Below are 19,071 nucleotides of genomic sequence, written 5' to 3' on the forward strand. Positions count from 1 at the left end.
GTATTTAGCCACGAGGGGTACCAGAGAGCACATTTGAGGAGGGCATGAGGGTAAGTAGCAGCTGGGTTAACTTTTCAAGATTCAGGATTCAAGATTCAAGAAGCTTTATTTATCCCGAGGGAAATTATTGTGCAACAGTTTCAATACAAAGGTGAGAAAGGATCAGAGTGACAATAAGCTAACACAATCAAATCAAAATAAAGCTAACATAAAATAAATCAAACAATAGCTAAGTGTGACAGAGTGCAACAGACATTGTGGTTAAGCGTAGGTATAAACAATATACAACAATACGCACTGTGCAGTTTAGCAGCATATTGAAATAAAATAAGTACAAACTAAATAACTGATAAGGAGCGATAATTGAAACAGTGTTAAAAATGTAGCAGCATTTCCTACAGAACTAAGTAACAGTAAAGTACAGGGAAGTGTAGCAGCATTTCTTACTGAAGTAAGTTACAGTAAAGTACAGTGAAGTGTAGCCACCTTTCTTACTGAAGTAAGTTAGTTACAGTAAACCACAGTAAAGTGTAGCAGCATTTCTGACTGAAGTTAGTTTACAATATAACTAAATGAAGTGATGCAGTGGTGTTATAAAGTGACAAAGTGACATTTTCTCAGGATACAGTGTCTCCACTGTTCCTTGCCTGACCGGGGGGAGATGAATCATACAGTTTGATGGCCACTGGAAGAAAAGACTCCCTCCGGTGTTCAGTGTTACACCGGGGGAGAATGAGTCTATGACTGAAGGTGCTTCTGCTGGAGGTCAGCAGCTGGTGGAGAGGGTGAGAGTTGTTGTCCAGGATGCTGTGCAGTTAAGACAGCATCCTCCTCTCAGACATCGCCACCAAAGAGTCCAGTTTGACCCCCAGGACGGAGCCAGCCTTCCTGATGATCTAACTGATTCTCTTGGCTTCTGCTGCCCTCAGTCTGCTGCTCCAGCACACAACAGTAAAGAAGATGGCACTGGCTACCACCGACTGGTAGAAAATCCTCAGCATGGTGTTACATACATTGAATGACCGGAGCCTCCTCAGGAAATAGAGACGACTCTGGCCCTTCTTGTAAACAGCCTCAGTGTTCTTGGACCAGTCCAGTTTGTTATCCAGGTATACTCCAAGGTATTTGTAATCCTGGACAACATCCACAGTCCCGCCGTTGATGGAGATGGATGTGGGGGCAGATTTACTCCTGCGGAAATCCACCACTAGCTCCTTAGTCTTGGTGGTGTTTAGAATCAGGTGATTAGCTGCACACCAGTCAACGAAGGAGTCCACAACGCCCCTGTACTCCTCCTCCTTCCCCTCACTGACACAGCCAACAATTCCAGAATCGTCAGCAAACTTCTGCAGGTGGCAGGACTCAGAGAGGAGCTGAAAGTCTGAGGTGTACAGGGTGAACAGAAAGGGGGAAAGAACAGTTCCCTGTGGAGCTCCAGTGCTGCTGACCACAGTGTCAGACACTCCGTCCTTCAGTCTGACATACTGTGGTCGACCCGTTAAGTAATCCGTAATCCAGGAAACCAGGGGAGGGTCCACCTGCATCGCCGTCAGCTTACGTCCAAGCATAGCAGGCCGGATGGTATTGAACGCACTGGAGAAGTCCATGAACAAGATTCTCACTGTGGTTCCCGGTCTGTCCAGGTGGGCGCAGGCACGGTGGAGCAGGAAGATGATAGCGTCCTCCACACCTAGTCTCGGCTGGTAGGCAAACTGTAGCGGGTCCAGTGATGAGCTGACCAGGGACCGAAGAAGTGACAGGACCAGCCTCTCCAGGGACTTCATCAGGTGCGACGTCAGCGCCACCGGTCTGTAATTTTCGGAGGTGCTGGGACGCACCTTCTTCTGTACTGGTACCAGGCAGGATGTCTTCCACAGCACAGGGACCTTCTCAAGACTCAGGCTGAGGTTGAAGATGTACTGCAGGACTCCACTCAGCTGGGTCGTACATGCTTTGAGGACCCTCGGGCTGACACCGTCGGGACCTGCTGCCTTGCCTGGGCAGAGTCTGCACAGCTCCTTCCTCACCTGCTCTGCAGTGAAGGTCCGTCTGCTGTGTGCGTTGTTGGGGGTGGAGAGATGTGATGGCGGGGGGGGGGGGGGGGGGGGGGGACAGGTAGGGCAAAGTCGGTAAGGAATTGAGGGGGAGGGGGGGTGTCACCAGGGCTGGAGGTTTGGAGGTGGATGGTTGTGGAGGAGCCGTCCAGGGGTGGTCCAGAGCCCTTTCATCAAATCTGTTAAAGAACAGATTCAGCTCATTGGCACGTTCAGTACCACCACCCACTGTCTGGCTGCCAGATGGTTTATAGCCAGTGATGATCCTTTAAATTGTTCTGCTGGAGTTTGTGCTCCAGCTTCCTCCTGTAGGTGTCTTTGCCCTTTTGAATCCTCTCCTTCCCTCTGGACCTGCCTCATCTGCTCTCTGTCCCCTTCTCTGAAGGCCCTCTTCTTCTCATTCAGCAGGACCTTGATGTCTCTGGTGACCCACGGCTTTTTATTTGGGAAACAGCGTACAGTCACTGTAGGAACAACGCTGTCCACACAGAAATTGATGTACCCTGTTGTGCAGTCCGTGAGATCATCAAGGTCCTCTCCATGTGAATCACAGAGCAAATCCCAGTCTGTAAGTTCGAAGCAGCCCTTTAAAGCTTCATCGGTGTCCTGTGACCATCTCCTCACAGTCCTGGTGGTCACAGGAAGCCGCTGGACTTGGGGCTTATACAGGGGCTGCAAGTGGATGAGGTTGTGGTCGGATCTTCCAAGAGGAGGAAGGGCAGTGGAGCTGTAAGCCTCCTTAACATTAGCATACAGCAGGTCCAGTGTCTTGTTTTCCCTTGTGGGACAGTCCACAAACTGCTTGAAAGTGGGCAGTGTTGCAGCCAGAGTGATATGGTTGAAGTCCCCAGATATTGCCATGAATGCGTCCGGGTGGCGTGTCTGAAGGCCCGCGACGACGGTGTGGATGACGTCACTCGCGCGCAACGCGTTAGCATTTGGAGGAATGTAAACAACCAGGACGATCACGTGTAAAAACTCCCTAGGCAGATAGTATGGCCGCAGACTCACGGCCAGCAGCTCAATGTCCGGGCTACACACACGCTCTTTTACACTCAAAGCAATTTCAGTCAAAAACAACTGGACTGGTTGTTTGTCTGGGAAGACGTTTCACCTCTCATCCAAGAGGCTTCGTCAGTTCATGTACGCATCTGACCAGGCTGGGACTGGTCCAACTAACTGGTGTGAGATCCAGGTATTTAACCTCTCACAAGGCCGATGATGTCACTGAAACCCTTTGTGCTCCAAAAGCCCACGCCCGTCGTTAGAGTGACAGTCGTTGGTGGGCAGTTGGTTTCGACTTCCTTTAATGCTCTATTGAGTCTGAACGACAGTCGTTGGGGTCACCCGGGGCCATGTGTGAACAGTTGTCCTTTGAGATTAGATTGTTGAATCTCCTGGGAAGGGATGAAAGGGCAGCATTGTAAATTGGAGATAAGTGGTGTCTCAGACCTCCTCCTCTGTTTAGCGATGGTTTCTCCACTTTTACATAGATGGCTTCTTTTACTCCTCTTTCAAACCATCTGTCCTCTGTCCAAGATTTGGACATTGCTGTCATCAAAGGAGTGGGCTTTCTCCTTGAGGTGTAAGTGGACAGCGGAGTCCAGGCCTGAGGAGTTAGCTCTCCTGTGTTGGGCCATGCGTTTATGCAGTGGTTGTTTTGTTTCTCCAATGTAAAGATCTTTGCATTCCTCCTTGCATTGGATAGCATAAACCAGGTTGCTTTTGTGGGTGTGTGGTGTTCTGTCCTTGGGATGTACTAGTCTCTGTCTGAGTGTGTTACCGGGTTTGAAATACACAGGGATGCAGTGTTTGTTGAAAATCCTCCTGAGTTTCTCCGATACCCCAGCCACATATGGGATGACTATGTTGTTTCTCCTGTTATCTTTTTCTTTCTCAACCACTTTGGTTTTCTTTCTGGAGGCAGCTGCCGTTTTAACAAAGGTCCAGCTGGGGTAATCTTATGGTAACGTAATCCTTTTTAACTTTGAAACTGTATTCTGAATACACCAATTTAAACTGTAACTATAACGGAATACAGTTACTCTTATTTTGTATTTTAAATACGTAACGCTGTTTCATGGATATCAGTACATAGCAACGACAAAAGGACATGTACAGTATGTAAACACTGTAAGAAGGCGGTGCTGTCAGCATTGTAATGCAGGATACGGTTCATATGTTCAAAACACATGCAGGAGAAAACGCGGGTGTGGGTCCTATATTTAATAAAATGGAAATGTAACTGTTCTATTTATTTAATCACAGAGCATGAAGCCAGTGTGCCACACACAGTCTTCCAACCTATAATATAGGATATAGTACGTAGAATAACAGGAACACTTATTAGCAACTTGGATGTGTGGAAATTTTTAAACATAATATGATTAAAGTTTTCTATTGCTCACTGCCCACATATTTTTACACATGAAGATTTTATTTTTGTCACTAAATGATTAAAGTTTACTATTGTTTATTGTGCACATATAGAATTTATAGTAAACTAATTTACCCAGGTGACACAATGAGAGAATGTTGCAGTCAACCTCAGGCTAGGCAATAGTATTGGTAGAAGAAATCTGATACTGAAAGAATGTGAGAGTAGGAAACGGAGAGTCAGAGCAGCATAACCTGAGGAGGGAGGTTTATCTCTTTACAGAAATGCCTGGCTGATTGGAAAAGTTGGGTGCCGAAGAGATGAATGAACGAACTGTGGCTGTAAATGGGAGGCTCTGGGTTCTTTTTGTCTGAGGTGTTTGCAGAGACCTAGCAAATTTCGCTAACTGCAAATTCTGATTCAAAAGACCCCTTGGACAAGCAAAAAATTCTTTGCTGTTGTTTTTATAATGAACTTTTTTAAACTTTAAAAAGTAGTCTGGTTTTCCTTGAGTGAGAATGTGTCAGATGTCCTTGAATTATTATCATTTACAGCCTTGTTCCACACTTCAGTGTCACAGATATGGTATGTGTGTTTGCATGTGTGTGTAAATTACTGTACCTGTTGCAGCATCTCCTCTGTAGAGGCCAGTTTCTGCCGGTGTTCCTCCAGAGAACTCTCAAGATCTCTGATCTTCTCTCCCTGTGCCTCCACCTGGTCGGTCAGAATGCTCACCTAATAGGTGACACATTCGTTCTCTATAAGGACACATGCTGAGCCACAGAGCTGAATTGAGCAGATACAGAAAAAGTATACGCCCTGATCCTGCTGCAGATGGCAACACACACACCAACACTGGTGTATATACGAACACATATTCATACAGAAACCTACAAAACACACAGTTATGTAGCAGTAGTAGCCATGTCTCTTTCCCTTCCTTCACTCCACACACAAACGTACTTTCATCCTGAAATATCTGAACACAGCAGAATGTCACTCAGGAATGTGTTGCACATTTACTATAATCGCCCTGACAACACACTCACCTCATGCCAAACACGCACGCATGCACACACACAAAATTTTCCCCTTTTCCTAAACTATGCCGAATCTGTCTGACAGGAGCTGATTCCGTCACTTCAACTTGTCAGATTTTTACCTGTGCAGCCACGTCCTGTCTCACAGCACTCTGGCAATATAAAGAATCTTGTGCAAATGTTCCTGGCTCAACGTGTGTCAAAATCCAGATTACAACCAATGATCTGGTAGCCTTCCTAACAATGATGAGGTAGCCCACAAACAAGTGAAATGAATGGCATGTATGTGAATGAGTTCCATCTAAGATCCTGTTGTATTTAACAAGTGTAATGTAAAGTACATTCTGTCAGCTATACACCATTATTTACATTTATTTGTGTTGAAGTAGCACAATAAGGCATTACTTACTGATATGACTGTATAATCTCCTAATGTTGAAGAGAAATAATCTCTTACCTCTCCTGGACTCGGCTGCTTAACTACACATACATAAGGAGGTGAAAGGTCCCTACTGAGCTACAGGAAAGTTAGTTAATAAACAGAGTGTGTATGTGCTAACACAGAAACACTGAAGCGAGACAACACCTAACATAAACAGAGTCCTGGAGGAGGGGCAGATGAAGAGAAAGTAAAGCAAAGAACCTGAAAGCATCAACCTGTCACCAGCCAGTTAATTATTGTGTCAGGAAAGGCATTTACAAAAGTGCACACACACAAAGGTGAAGGGATGTTGAGCAGTTTGACAACTACTATTTAAAAAGGATCTAGCTCTATGAACCAGCTATTTAAGTGACTCACGAGCAGTGAGAGCCTGTTGACATCATATGGCGCACAGGCATATAATCTTCTGCTTTACCACGGTGGTGCTAACTGCACAAGATGTCAGCAAACAGTCAGACAGTTTAAAGGTGTCCGGACATGTTTGTTATGAAACACCTAAAGTACTAAGATTACAGACCAGATACCAAGATGTTTTTCCAGTGTGGCAGCAATCCCTCCAGACAAATCTCGGACTCATTTATTATAGTAGGAATTCAAATAATTATGTCTCAACTGAACTAGAATTAGTTATGATTCTTTTTGATCGTTTCCTTTTTTAAGTTTTTTTTTTGCAAAAGTAGAATAACAAAACTCCAACTGAATTTAAAGTGGACCTATTATGCTTTTTCTTATTCTCTGTCGTAGGTGTGGCCTGTCAAACCAATGACAACAAATCAGGATCCAAACACTTTGTCTCTATACGTTTTTCCTCCATTTTTCTAGCCAACTTGATGTCCCTGTCTGGTTGCCTAGGAAACGTAAACTTCAAACTCGAAGCTTCTATCTCATTTTGGAAGGTCAGTGGCAACCAGGGGCAGATCTACAGGGGGGCAAGGGAAACGTGGAATCGCTCACTCGTGATTTGTGAGAGCCTGTTGCAATTTGATCAGTTTTGGTTTTAGTAAAGACAAGAATGAGGTTGTGGGTACAAGCGGACGAAATGGGTTTTCTTAGGAGGGTGGCTGGAGTCTCCCTTAGAGATACGGTGAGAAGTTCAGCCATCCGTGAGGAACTCGGAGTAGAGCCGCTGCTCCTTTGCGTTGAAAGGAGCCAGTTGAGATGGTTCGGGCATCTAGTAAGGATGCCCCCTGGGCGCCTCCCTAGGGAGGCCTCAGGGAAGACCCAGGACTAGGTGGAGAGAATATATCTCCTCACTGGCCTGGGAACGCCTTGGGATCCCCCAGTTAGAGCTGGTTAATGTGGCCCGGGAAAGAGAAGTTTGGGGTCCCTTGCTAAAGCTGCTGCCCCCACGACCCGACCCCGGATAAACGGATGAAGATGAGATGAGATGAGATGAAGAACCGCTTCATACAAAATATTAAAACCTGTCCCTGTTTCTCGGGCGTTACGTTACAACACACTACACAATTCCAGCTAGGAGATCAATCATTTTGATTTCATGAGTTAATCAGTGCTAAAAAAACACTTACTTTCACATATCACAGCAATGACGCTGCACAAATGAAACCAGGTGACATCCTTTACTGTCAAACTGGGAAATAACAAATACAATAGCATTAATTAGTCAAAACATAACTGTTGTGTGCGTGTGATAAATCTTTTTCTGATTTTTTAGTTGTTATACTTATTAACTACATGGCCCTACAGTGTGACGTCATTTAAGGGTTTTGCTACAACCCACGTTTTACGAGTGAAGAACGAGAGTTCTTACTCATGCTACCAAGCTGTCATTGGCAACGCTGCTCAATAAATTTTATTTATAAAACTTAACACAAGTCACGTCTTGCGGACAAAACCATGTGCGCAAAGGACTTGTTTGACACATCCAGACTATAGTATCTCATAAAGTTGTGTGTGCTAGACCATGAGGCCGCCGCGCCCGCATGTCCTCCACAGATACACTGCGTAAAAGCGGCCATGAGGAAGAAACACCCCGGGTAGAATGGGCCCTCAGAGCCTCTGGGGGATCCTTCCCCAAAGAGGAATAGGCTAATGCTATGGCCTCCCTTATCCAGCGAGACAGACACTCTGTGGATAGAGCTGAAGGACTGAGACCCGTAACACACAAACAGCAGGTCAGAACGGCGCATATGCCCTGAGCGCAGGGACTGGAAACAGTTTATGTTAGCGCTCCTCCTCCGCAGAAGCAAAAGGAGGGGGACAAAATGCTACCAGATCCACAAGCATAGATCTGAAACTAGCCCCAATATGTTTTGGATGATACCCTGGGGTGGGCAACAGCGTGATGCGCAACTTATCAGCTGATAAGGTCATACACGATTGCTGCACAGACAAAGAAGTCAGGTCTCCAACTCTCTTAGCTGTGGACAGGGCTAATAATAATGCCGTCTTCAGGGAGAGATATTTCAACTCAGTTGTATCGACAAGCTCGGACTCCCCCCGCCAGAGAGCCCTTCCAACACCATTACCAAATCCCACCTGGGGAACATCTGTCTAACAGGCGGACGTAACCGGCGCCCTTTATGAAGCAGGAATCCAAGGAGTGGCGCCCCAATGACAAGCCTTTGTCCAGTAATCCCTGGAGGAAACACAATAGGGAGCAACCACGGGGGTCCCTTGCGCCATTGCGCATAGATTCCCAAACCAAATTTGTGACGGCCAAAACGACGCAAGCTTCCCTCACTCTGTCCAGGACCTGTTGGATCAGCGGGATGGGGGGAAATGCAAACAGCCCATCTTGCAGCCAGCGCATTGTGGCCTAGCTGAGGCTCCTCGTTGTGAACGGAGAACCGCAGTGGGTAGTGCAGAGTGCAGATGCTGCGGTCGCCATCAGGATTGAAAACTGCTGTACAAAGTTAGAAGCGGAACACAGCCACTAACTAACTCAATAAAAAGTCAACAACTTAATGCGGGGAGGAAGAAGCATGAATGCTGTCTTCACCAACAAAGATAACAGATTAAGACAACAGTTAGCTTTAATAGATATATGTTGCAAAAAAAGTTTCCATATTATACCGGTGCCATAGCAGCCCTTGGACCATGGACTAAATGCCGCTGCTCCGACTGGCATTGCTGTGGCGTGTGCACGAACTGTGAACTGAGCTAAGTGAACAGGATTATACGAGCACGGTGGATTTTGCAAAACACACAACTGGCTCTAGATGCACATTTTGTCGTTTTCTTTTTTTTTAACCGGATGATTTATGTTGTTCTATGGAGCATAAGTGTCAGCTTCAGTGAATATGATCAAACAAATGTTGCCAAATGCGACTTTAACAGCGGGCTTTGGCAGGCTTGTTGTTGCTGTTGGAGCATGCTGATGATGTAATACGAGTGAGAGTGAATTTAATATTATTAACTATTAAAAATGCTAAAATACATTGATATAAAGTCTGTCGTGCTTGAATAATACAATGTGCAAATTGTAACTATCGCCACAATAGAATATTTATTTTGCAAATCAATTTTATATTGCTGTATGTCCCCATGTACGGAAATGTATGTTTAATTTGGTTGGTTGTACATCACATTTCTTTGTCCTGATTGGTTTCAGGTCACATATATTCCATCTGATTGGTTACGTTTCGTAATCTGATTGGTTGTAGGTTACATTTTTGTTACTCGGATTGGTTAGAGGATGCATTTATTTGCTATGATTGGTTGTAAGTCCAGTTTTGGTTAGTTTTCCTTTTCACAATATTTAATTATCCCTAGTAGCAATTAGTCATGTGTCATTATTTTTATTCAGTCACATGTGAGGCTTGATTTGTAGTACAGTGCCTATAGAAAGTCATGATACCTTTTTGAAAGTCACTTTTTTTGTTTTACAGCCTGAAATGATAATAAATAAAAATATATATATTTTCCAGCATGATTTACACATTTTGCCTTACAACATTCAAGGGAAATAGTTTTTTTTCCAAATTTCTGAAAATAATAAAAAATTAATGAGTCCACTCACTCATCTTCAACTGCTTATCCGTGATCCGGTCGCGAGGCCAGCCGCTCTAGCAGGGGACCCCAAACTTCCCTTTCCCTTGCCGCATTAACAAGCTCTAATTGGGGGATCCAGAGGCATTCCCAGGCCAGTGTGGAGATACAATCTCTCCACCATGTCCTGGGTCTTTCTGAGGCCTCCACCCAACTGGACATGCCTGGATGCCCAAACCACCACAACTGGCTCCTTTCAACGCAAAGGTTCAGCCGCTCTACTCCGTGTTCCTCACGAATGGCCGAACTTCTCACCCTATCTCTAAGAGAGACTCCCGCCACTCTCCCGAATAAATCCGCTTTGGCCGCTTGTACCCCCGACCAGGTTCTTGATTCCCAAGATTTAATACTTTGTGGAGGCACCTTTTGCCTTAATTACAGCCATCAGTCTGTTTGGATATGTCTCTACCAGCTTTGTGCACCTAGGTTAGGAAATATTTCCCCATTCTTCCTTCAGAACTGTTCGAGTTCAGCCAACTTCTGCGGTGAAGTCCATCCACAGATGTTCTATAGGCTTTAGGTCAGGGCTCTGACTAGGCCACTCTAGGACATTGACCTTCCTGCCCTCTAGCACTGTTTTCTTTTTATGGCGGTGTGTTTTGGGTAGTTGTCATGCTGGAAGGTGAACCACCTCCTCACTTTCAAGTTTCCAACCGGGGTCTGCAGGTTTTCCTCAAGAATTTGGGTGTACTTGGCAGCATCCGTTTTCCCTTCCATCCTGACCAATTGCACAGTCCCAGCTGAAGAGAAACACGCCCATAACATAATGCTGCCACGACCATGCTTCACTGTTGGTCTTGGGTGGTTTGATGTGTTTGGTTTCTGCCAAACATAGCGCTTGGCGTTCAGCCCAAAAAGTTAAATTTTGGTCTCATCTGATCATATAATCTTTTGCCACATGGCATCAGAATTTTCAATATGTTTTTTAACAACACATTGTGGCATTTTTTCAGAAGAGGCTTTTTTCTTGCCACCCTGCCATACATATAAAATTTATAAAATTGTTGTCATATGCACAGATCAACCAACCTCTGCCATTAAGACTTGTAACTTCTTCAAGGTCACAATGGGCCTCTTGGTAGCTTCCCTGATCAATCTTTTTCTGGCTCGGTCATCCAGTTTGGAGGGGTGTCCCAATCTAGGCAAGGTCTGGGTGGAGCCATATCCCTTCTACATTGGACAATACGCTGAACAGTACTCAGAGGGATAGTTAAAGCCTTTGAATTTTTTTATATCCTTCTCCTAACTTGTGCCTTTCAACAACTTTATCCCAGGGCTCTTTTGAAAGCATCTTTCAGACCATGGTATTAGGTATTAGTTAATTTAAAAGGGGACAGTGCAATTTCAACAAACACATGATTACACGTGGTTAAAAACGCCAGAATTAGCCAGAAGCCTAGTTTTCATTTGTAGTCCCCTGGCCATGATGGGAAAAGTCAATAAAAAATTACAATTTAAAAAATACAACATCACGACACAACATTTTATCATAACATCAAAACATTACAAGAGGCTTATATTTTAGTGTTGGCAGCTGTTAGTGTTGATAAGCCACATTTTCAAGTTGTTTTGCGAAGGCCTTGTATGTTTTGAGCAGTTTAACCTCCTCGGGTACTGAGTTCCTCACAATTGCACTCCTTACTGAACAGTCCGACTTACTGAAAGTGCTGTTTCTTTGGCTGATGAACTCTGCCAGAGAATCTGGAGTCAATTTATGCAGTACTTTATAAGTCAGTTTTAAGTGTGCAAATGTCCCAATTTAAAATACTATGGGTTTTTTTAAATTGCACAGTGATGATAGTGCCTATTAGAACAATCCATATCTACATTTTTGCCAGTGAGCAATTCATCCCAGTTTACTTCTTTGATTGAATCTTGGAAGTTTTGTTGTTCCTGTTTTGGTATCCTATAGAGTTCAGTGACAGCTCAGGGTTTGAAGCGCTTTTTATTTAATTTTCTTGTGACCATTAAAAGATTGTGATCCGACATTCCTGTGAGCATATTATATGTCTTCAAGATCCTTCTGGCCTATTAGTAAAAGTTAAATCAATCTGGGTGCTGGTGGAGTTTGTAATTCTTGTAGGGCCATTAATTACCTGAGTCATATCCATATCATCCATAACCTTTTTCAATTTTTTCCTAACTTTCTTAACTTCCCAATTAACATTTAAGTCACCCGTTATTATCACTTCTTTTGCAAGATTGAGTTGTTTCAATAAAATGTCCAGCTTTTCAAAAAAATCCACATTTGAAGAAGGAGGCCTATAAATAACTACAAGAATAAAAGACATTTGCTGTGACAAGGAAAAATTCTAATCCTTTCTCATCTGTGACATGTATCTCATTACAATTAAAAGTGTCCTTGGCATAAATCATAACACCTCCTCGGCTCCTCCCTTAGAACCCTGTCTATCTTTTCTGAAAACCAGGTACAGATGGTATTGCTGAAGGCGAAGATTCACAAAGCCATGTCTCAGATAGGCAAAGGAAGTCAATATAGTCAGTGAGAAGGTGATGGACCTGATCACTTTTTGTTGAAATACTTAATATATATATATATATATATATATATATATATATATATATATATATATATATATATATTTAAGCGTGCACAAAGAATGCCTTTTGGTTTATGTGTTGAATCCCATACTAGTTTAGAGTTATTAACGGTTTGAAACACCCTGAATCTCGGGTGTTTTAATATTGCGGGATTTGGTAGCCTCCTATTTCTTTTATTGGCAATGTTTGCATGTGGCTTCACACTGCTAGCTTCCACATCAGACCTCCACCTATTGATGGCCCAGTTAACAGGGGCGGAGGCCCAGCTAATGGAAGTGTGGGCTCAGGTAGCAAAGGTGGAGGCCTAGCTGGCAGAGGTGGAGGCCCAACTGGCAGAGGTGGAGGCCCAGCTAGCAGTGGTGAAGGCCCAGCTACCAGAGGTGCAGGCCCAGCTAGCAGAGGTGGAGGCCCAACAAGCAGTGGTGTTGGCCCAGGTAGCAGTGGTGAAAGTCCAGCAGGCAGAGGTGGAGACCCAGCTAGCAGAGGTGGAAGCCCAGCTAGCAGAGGTGGAAGCCCAGCTAGCAATGGTGAGGGCCCAGCTAGCAGTGGTGGAGGTCCAGCTAGCAGTGGTGAAAATCCAGCTAGCAGTGGTGAAGGTCCCACTAGCAGTGGTGAAGGCCCCGCTAGCAGAGGTGGAGGCCCAGCTAGCAGAGGTGGAGGCCCAGCTAGCTGAGGTGGAAGCCTAGCTAGCAATGGTGAGGGCCCAACTAGCAGTGGTGGAGGTCCAGGTAGCAGTGATGAAGGCCCAGCTAGCAGAAGTGGAGGCCCAGTTAGCGAAGGTGGAGGCCCAGCTGGCAGAGGTGGAGGCCAAGCTGGCAGTAGTGGAGGCCCAACAAGCAGTGGTGTTGGCCCAGGTAGCAGTGGTGAAAGTCCAGCAGGCAGAGGTGGAGACCCAGCTAGCAGAGGTGGAAGCCCAGCTAGCAGAGGTGGAAGCCCAGCTAGCAATGGTGAGGGCCCAGCTAGCAGTGGTGGAGGTCCAGCTAGCAGTGGTGAAAATCCAGCTAGCAGTGGTGAAGGTCCCACTAGCAGTGGTGAAGGCCCCGCTAGCAGAGGTGGAGGCCCAGCTAGCAGAGGTGGAGGCCCAGCTAGCTGAGGTGGAAGCCTAGCTAGCAATGGTGAGGGCCCAACTAGCAGTGGTGGAGGTCCAGGTAGCAGTGATGAAGGCCCAGCTAGCAGAAGTGGAGGCCCAGTTAGCGAAGGTGGAGGCCCAGCTGGCAGAGGTGGAGGCCAAGCTGGCAGTAGTGGAGGTCCAGGTAGCAGTGGTAAAGGCCGAGGTAGCAATAGTGAAGGCCTAGCTAGCATAGGTGGAGGCCCAGCTGGCAGTAGTAAAGGCCCAGCCAGCAGCGATATTGGCCCAGGTAGCAGTGGTGTTGGCCCAGGTAGCAGTGGTGTTGGCCCAGCTAGCAGAGATAAGGGCCCAGCTAGCAGTGATATTGGTTGAGCTAGCAGAGTTGTTAGCCTGGCTGCCCGAGGTGAAGGCCCTGTTAGCAGTGATGTTGGCCCAGCTAGCAAAGGTGAAGGCCCAGCTGGCACTGGCCCAGGGTTTAGTTCATGGGTGTCAAACTGATCCAGTAAAGGGCCGTGTGGCTGCAGGTTTTCATTCCAGCCAAGCAAAAACACACCTGACTCGACTTACTCAATCACCTGAACTGTCTTCACACAGTTGATTTGTTGGACCAGGTGTGTTTTTGATTGGTTGGAATGAAAACCTGCAGCCACACGGCCCTTTACTGGATCAGTTTGATACCCATGGTTTAGTTCAACATCACCGGTCAGAAGAAGTATCAGCAAGAGATTAAAAACACCCGAGAGTGGTTTGCCTGTAACAGCCTTTTCATGGCCATAATCCAGTACCCGTGTGAACAACATGTGCTGACTACATCTGGCTGGATACAAGGTTAGAGTGTTCCTTTTTCTTGGACAAGTTGAACTTAACAAAAGATAAAGAGTTATCCAAACAACAAAGGAATACGCTAATAGCACAATCCAAGGTCCAATTTGATTTTTGGATCACTTTTTAAGCAAACACTCCTAATTGTCTCCAACTGAGTGTCTGCACTCTAGCAGCTATCTTGAAAAGTGAATTCTTTGTATTACCTTGCACTACTAGGAGTGGAATCGCCAAGGAACAGCTGATTTTATTCTGAAGTAAAATCAAAAACACCACAGTTGATGTCAGATGGAGGCCAATTAACTTGGTGTGTAATCTGGAAGGTGATTGGTTATACCTGTGAATGTTTATAATGGTTATTCTAAAGGGACTCATGATTTTTCCAACATTGCTTTTTTAGTGTTTCCTTTTTTATTATTAAAAAAAATAAAACAATGAAAAATGAATTCACTTGAACGTTGTAAGGCAAAATGTGCAAATCACACTGTAAAAATATAGTTTTTTATGTATTATCATTTAAGGCTGCAAGACAAAAGGAAGTGACGATTTAAAAAGGGTATTATTACTTTATATAGGTACTGTTGGTCAAGTTTATTCAATCTGATTGGTTGTAGACCAAATTTTGTTGATCTGACGGGTTGCAGGTCATATTTCATTGCTCTGACTGGTTGTAGGTCCTGTTTTGTTTTTGTTATTTTCTTTTCATAATCTGTTATTTTCCCCAGTAACAAGTACAATTTCATTTATCCCTGAAGCATTCAGCCTAATAATTTATTTTCCAGTGTTCAAAAAGCACCATAAACATATTCTGGGTTATCAAATCATGAACTACAATGAGGATATCTATAAATAAAGAGGCAAATAATCAATAAACAAGTAACCCATCCTTGTAATGCAAATGATTCCTGTGCCTCCTAGACACAGTACACAGTAAACAGTATGACAGCAGTTAGAGCTGAAATCTGCAGGTGCCATCATCAGAAATGGACGACGTTTCGTGTGACCCTTCAGAGAAAACAAGTATTTTTTTTCTCTAAAAGCATGTTTCCCTGTTTCTTCTTTCTTCACATGACACAAGCTTAAGACGCAAGTGAGGGAAACGTGGATGCAGAGAGACTTGAGATGTACCCAGAGAGGCAATGACATGGGTCTGTGTATTTTCTGGTCATTCAATTTTCAATTCATCATCTCATCTCATCTCATCTTCATCCGCTTATCCGGGGTCGGGTGGCGGGGGCAGCAGCTTTAGCAGGGGACCTCAAACTTCCTTTTCCCGGGCTAACTGGGGGATCCCAAGGCGTTCCCAGGCCAGCGTGGAGATATAATCTCTCTACCTAGTCCTGGGTCTTCCCTGAGGCCTCCTCCCAACTGGACATGCCTGGAACACCTCCCTAGGGAGGCACCCAGGGGGCATCCTTACTAGATGCCCGAACCACCTCAACTGGCTCCTTTCAACGCAAAGGAACAGCGGCTCTCTACTTAAATTTAAATCAAATTACAAGGCGTTTTTCTTTGTCCAGGTCAGAAAGGGATGGATTTGATTCAAAAAATTATTTGTTTTTCATTCTTTAGTTATGATATCAAAAATTAAAATCACTAGAACACAGAAAAAAAGCCCATTTTTTGTGCGACCGGAAGTAGCGGTTTAGACAGTAAGAGCGCCTATCAGGACAAGGGGTGCTGTGTCAAAGAGGGATTAATGCTATTTGATTTTTAGTTTTTTTGTTATTGAACTTTTTATTATAAGAAAAACAAGTTATGCATGGTGTTCTTATGTATGTATACATGTCATTAATCACCAGAGAAGAATTCACATCATTGCAAAAGTGCCCACACCCTCCCCCATCACAGTACTTCCATACCGGTTTCGGACTGGACTGGTAGGGAACTGAAGAATCCAAAAAATAAGAGTGGTAGTGATAATTGCAAAAATGAAAACAGACTAAATAATGTAGGTAAATGTACAGTAATAAATAAGATTTGCAATAACGGCTATAAAATTTATACAATTGTCTGTTCCATATGTACCTTTCCTCATAACTCTTCATGCAAGTAATATTTTATAGTGGGGTGATAGTAAGTACGATTACAAAATCAACAACATAAGTGACAATAATAGATTGAGTAAGACAGTTTGCTCTCCTGATATTATTTTACCAGTGTAAAATGGATGTGGTGGCTAATTTACATTTCTTTAACTTTTGACAAAATAATTTATCACAACACATGGGTAACGGGTAACGTTATAACGGGTCTGACTGTTGCTATATGTAGTAGGTTTTGTTCAGTAATGCTGGATTTCATGGCTTATTGTTGTTTGGAAGATTATAGCTGAGCTAATAAAGGCTAAGGGTACCATACAGCTTCTGCGGCCTTATATCTAACGTTAATTACAGCTCTTAGTATATCAATAAAGTATTATGGGTTGTCATTCTGTATTTTATCGATATGATAATGACACTCTGTCACTAACGTTACCTGAATGTTTACCGTAGCTATGGCAACAACAACAAGCTAGCGTTTCAACAACAATAAGCCAGAATTCAGAACTTTTGATCAAAACCAATTACAACTACCAACAGTAGGACCTTACGGATGTGCAGTCAAAAGTTAAAATATGAAATAAGAATATCAAATAAGAAGCATAAATCCTTCTCTCACACAGCCCTGTCCTCATAGGCGCTCTTACTGTGGAAATTGCAACTTCCGGTAAGAGAATGAATAATCATCTAGGTATTTTAATTTTTGTTATCATAACTAGAAAACTAATCAAATAAAATGCCTTGTAATTCAATTTTGATTTAAATTTTTTGAAAAAGAAAAGTACAAACACACAGGCAGTTCTGACCTGTAGCACTAGAGACTCCTTGTCTCCTTCTAGGCGGAGCAGTCGTTCTTGGTAGGTTTCATTGTTGACCGGAGAACAGAAGTTCACCTGGATAAAGACAAATAAAAAACAATTAGCATCAGTACTTTCTGCTGATCCTTGTTCTTCATACATGGATGATTGAGTATATTTCAAACAACATACCTAGTTAAACTACACTTTTTTCAGAGCAAACAAGATGTTAAGCCAAAACCTGTAAAAGGGCATGCTTATTTACAGTTGGCTGGATCATGACTTTTCAACTTGAAACAGAGAAATTCAACTTTTTTCCAGATTAAACCACAGTTTCTTTTTATGGGCAATTATTATTGTATTATGAATACTTTTTATTATTGTTAATGAATAAAATAGAATCAGTTGAACATAAAAGAGACTATCCAAATCTAGTTTGAGTTATTGAGAGCAAAAGACCTATCACAATTTACATTTTCACTGTTATTAGACCAATGCAACTAGGTAAAAATGGTTATGAGGTTTTGATGTTGATTTCACTCTTAATAAATTGTATTAAATATTGCATCAGAGGTATTATTTACTACAATTAACTAATTGAAGTTACATGGGACTTAGTTTCCATAATAAGCAAATTACTTTGAATGAGATTGATGTGTACATTGGGGTAAGACATCCCTCTTAAGAACAATGTAAATTTTATTTTCAAATACATTTCTTATTCAGAAAATATTATTGTCTGTCCTGACAGAAAATGGTCTTAGACGTGGCTCAACATACAACAGTGCAAAACAAACTCTGACGATAAACATACATGTGATCAAATTCAATTTGATTATCAATATAATATGTACGTACGCATGTAAGAATTCTGAAAAAACTCAACCCAACTCAAGTCAACTACAACCTAATTTATAAAGCCAAAGTCCTGTACAAGTCAATAAGCAATACAATACAAGAAGAAAAATAAACATAAAAAACAATAAACGGGTGTCTTTCTCAGCCTGAATTTAAAGCCAGTGGAAAAGGTGAGTCTTTAATAAGGATTTCAAAAGTATCTGGGCAGATCTAATATGTGAGGCAGGTTATCCAGAGCCTAGGGGCAGCTGCCACAAATGATTAGCTACCTCTGGTCTTAAGTCTAGTCCTGGGAACATCTAGCAGTAGTTGATCTGCTGATCTCAGTGCTTTAGATGAAGTGTGAAAAAGTAGTTCTGATAGATGCCAGCCCATTCAAAGCTTTAAAAACAAATGGCACAAGTTAAAATCAATACTGTAGGGGCAGGGGGTCATTGGAGTTAGGCTAAAACTGGTGTAATGTGGTTGTGCTTTCTTTTACCAGGCAGGACTCCATAAGATAATATAAAACACATCTGGAAGGTAAATAAATCATAATTTTATAAGAAAACCAAATGTAAAATCTTGTATTTTCCCCCATGACCAAGGGAAGATGCATAAAATGACCTGTTTTTTCTTGTATTTTCTCTTACACTTTCACATATAACAAAAAAAGTATTGGTATTTCTTTTTTTTTTAATGAATTTAAATATAATTTTCATATCAACAGTAAAACAAGTGTGTATATATTTTGATACATAACCTCGTAGAGAATCTCTGGAAAATCCTTGGAAACAAAGTAATGTCTAAGAAACCCACTACAGTTACTGAACTGTGGAAGAGAGTGAATAAAAGTGGACCAAGATCAAACCAGAGCAGTCTGAGAAACTAGTGATGTCCTGCGGGCGCAGATGTGCGTTGAGCCAACAAAGGCCAGGCCAGTGGGACGTACTACGAAGCGAGCTGAACATACCGAGCGTTTCATTGGATAACCTGGATCAAAAAATACGAAACTCGC

At 43.1% G+C, this 19,071-nt stretch overlaps 1 protein-coding gene across 7 annotated transcripts in view; it reads right to left on the reverse strand.

Annotated features, from left to right (window-relative positions):
• ppfibp2b (PPFIA binding protein 2b) overlaps positions 1 to 19,071 on the reverse strand; it is a 224,695-nt gene that overhangs the window by 77,062 nt on the left and 128,562 nt on the right. For all 7 annotated transcript variants that reach the window (XM_083916106.1, XM_083916104.1, XM_083916101.1 and 4 more), the window contains 2 exons: positions 17,226 to 17,312; positions 5,053 to 5,166 (listed from right to left, as the gene is read on the reverse strand). In XM_083916106.1, the coding sequence (XP_083772232.1) occupies positions 5,053 to 5,166; positions 17,226 to 17,312 (201 nt within the window). The remainder of the gene's footprint in view (positions 1 to 5,052; positions 5,167 to 17,225; positions 17,313 to 19,071) is intronic.

Source organism: Echiichthys vipera (assembly GCF_963691815.1).
Source record: "Echiichthys vipera genome assembly, chromosome: 7".
Taxonomy (NCBI): Eukaryota; Metazoa; Chordata; class Actinopteri; order Perciformes; family Trachinidae; genus Echiichthys; species Echiichthys vipera.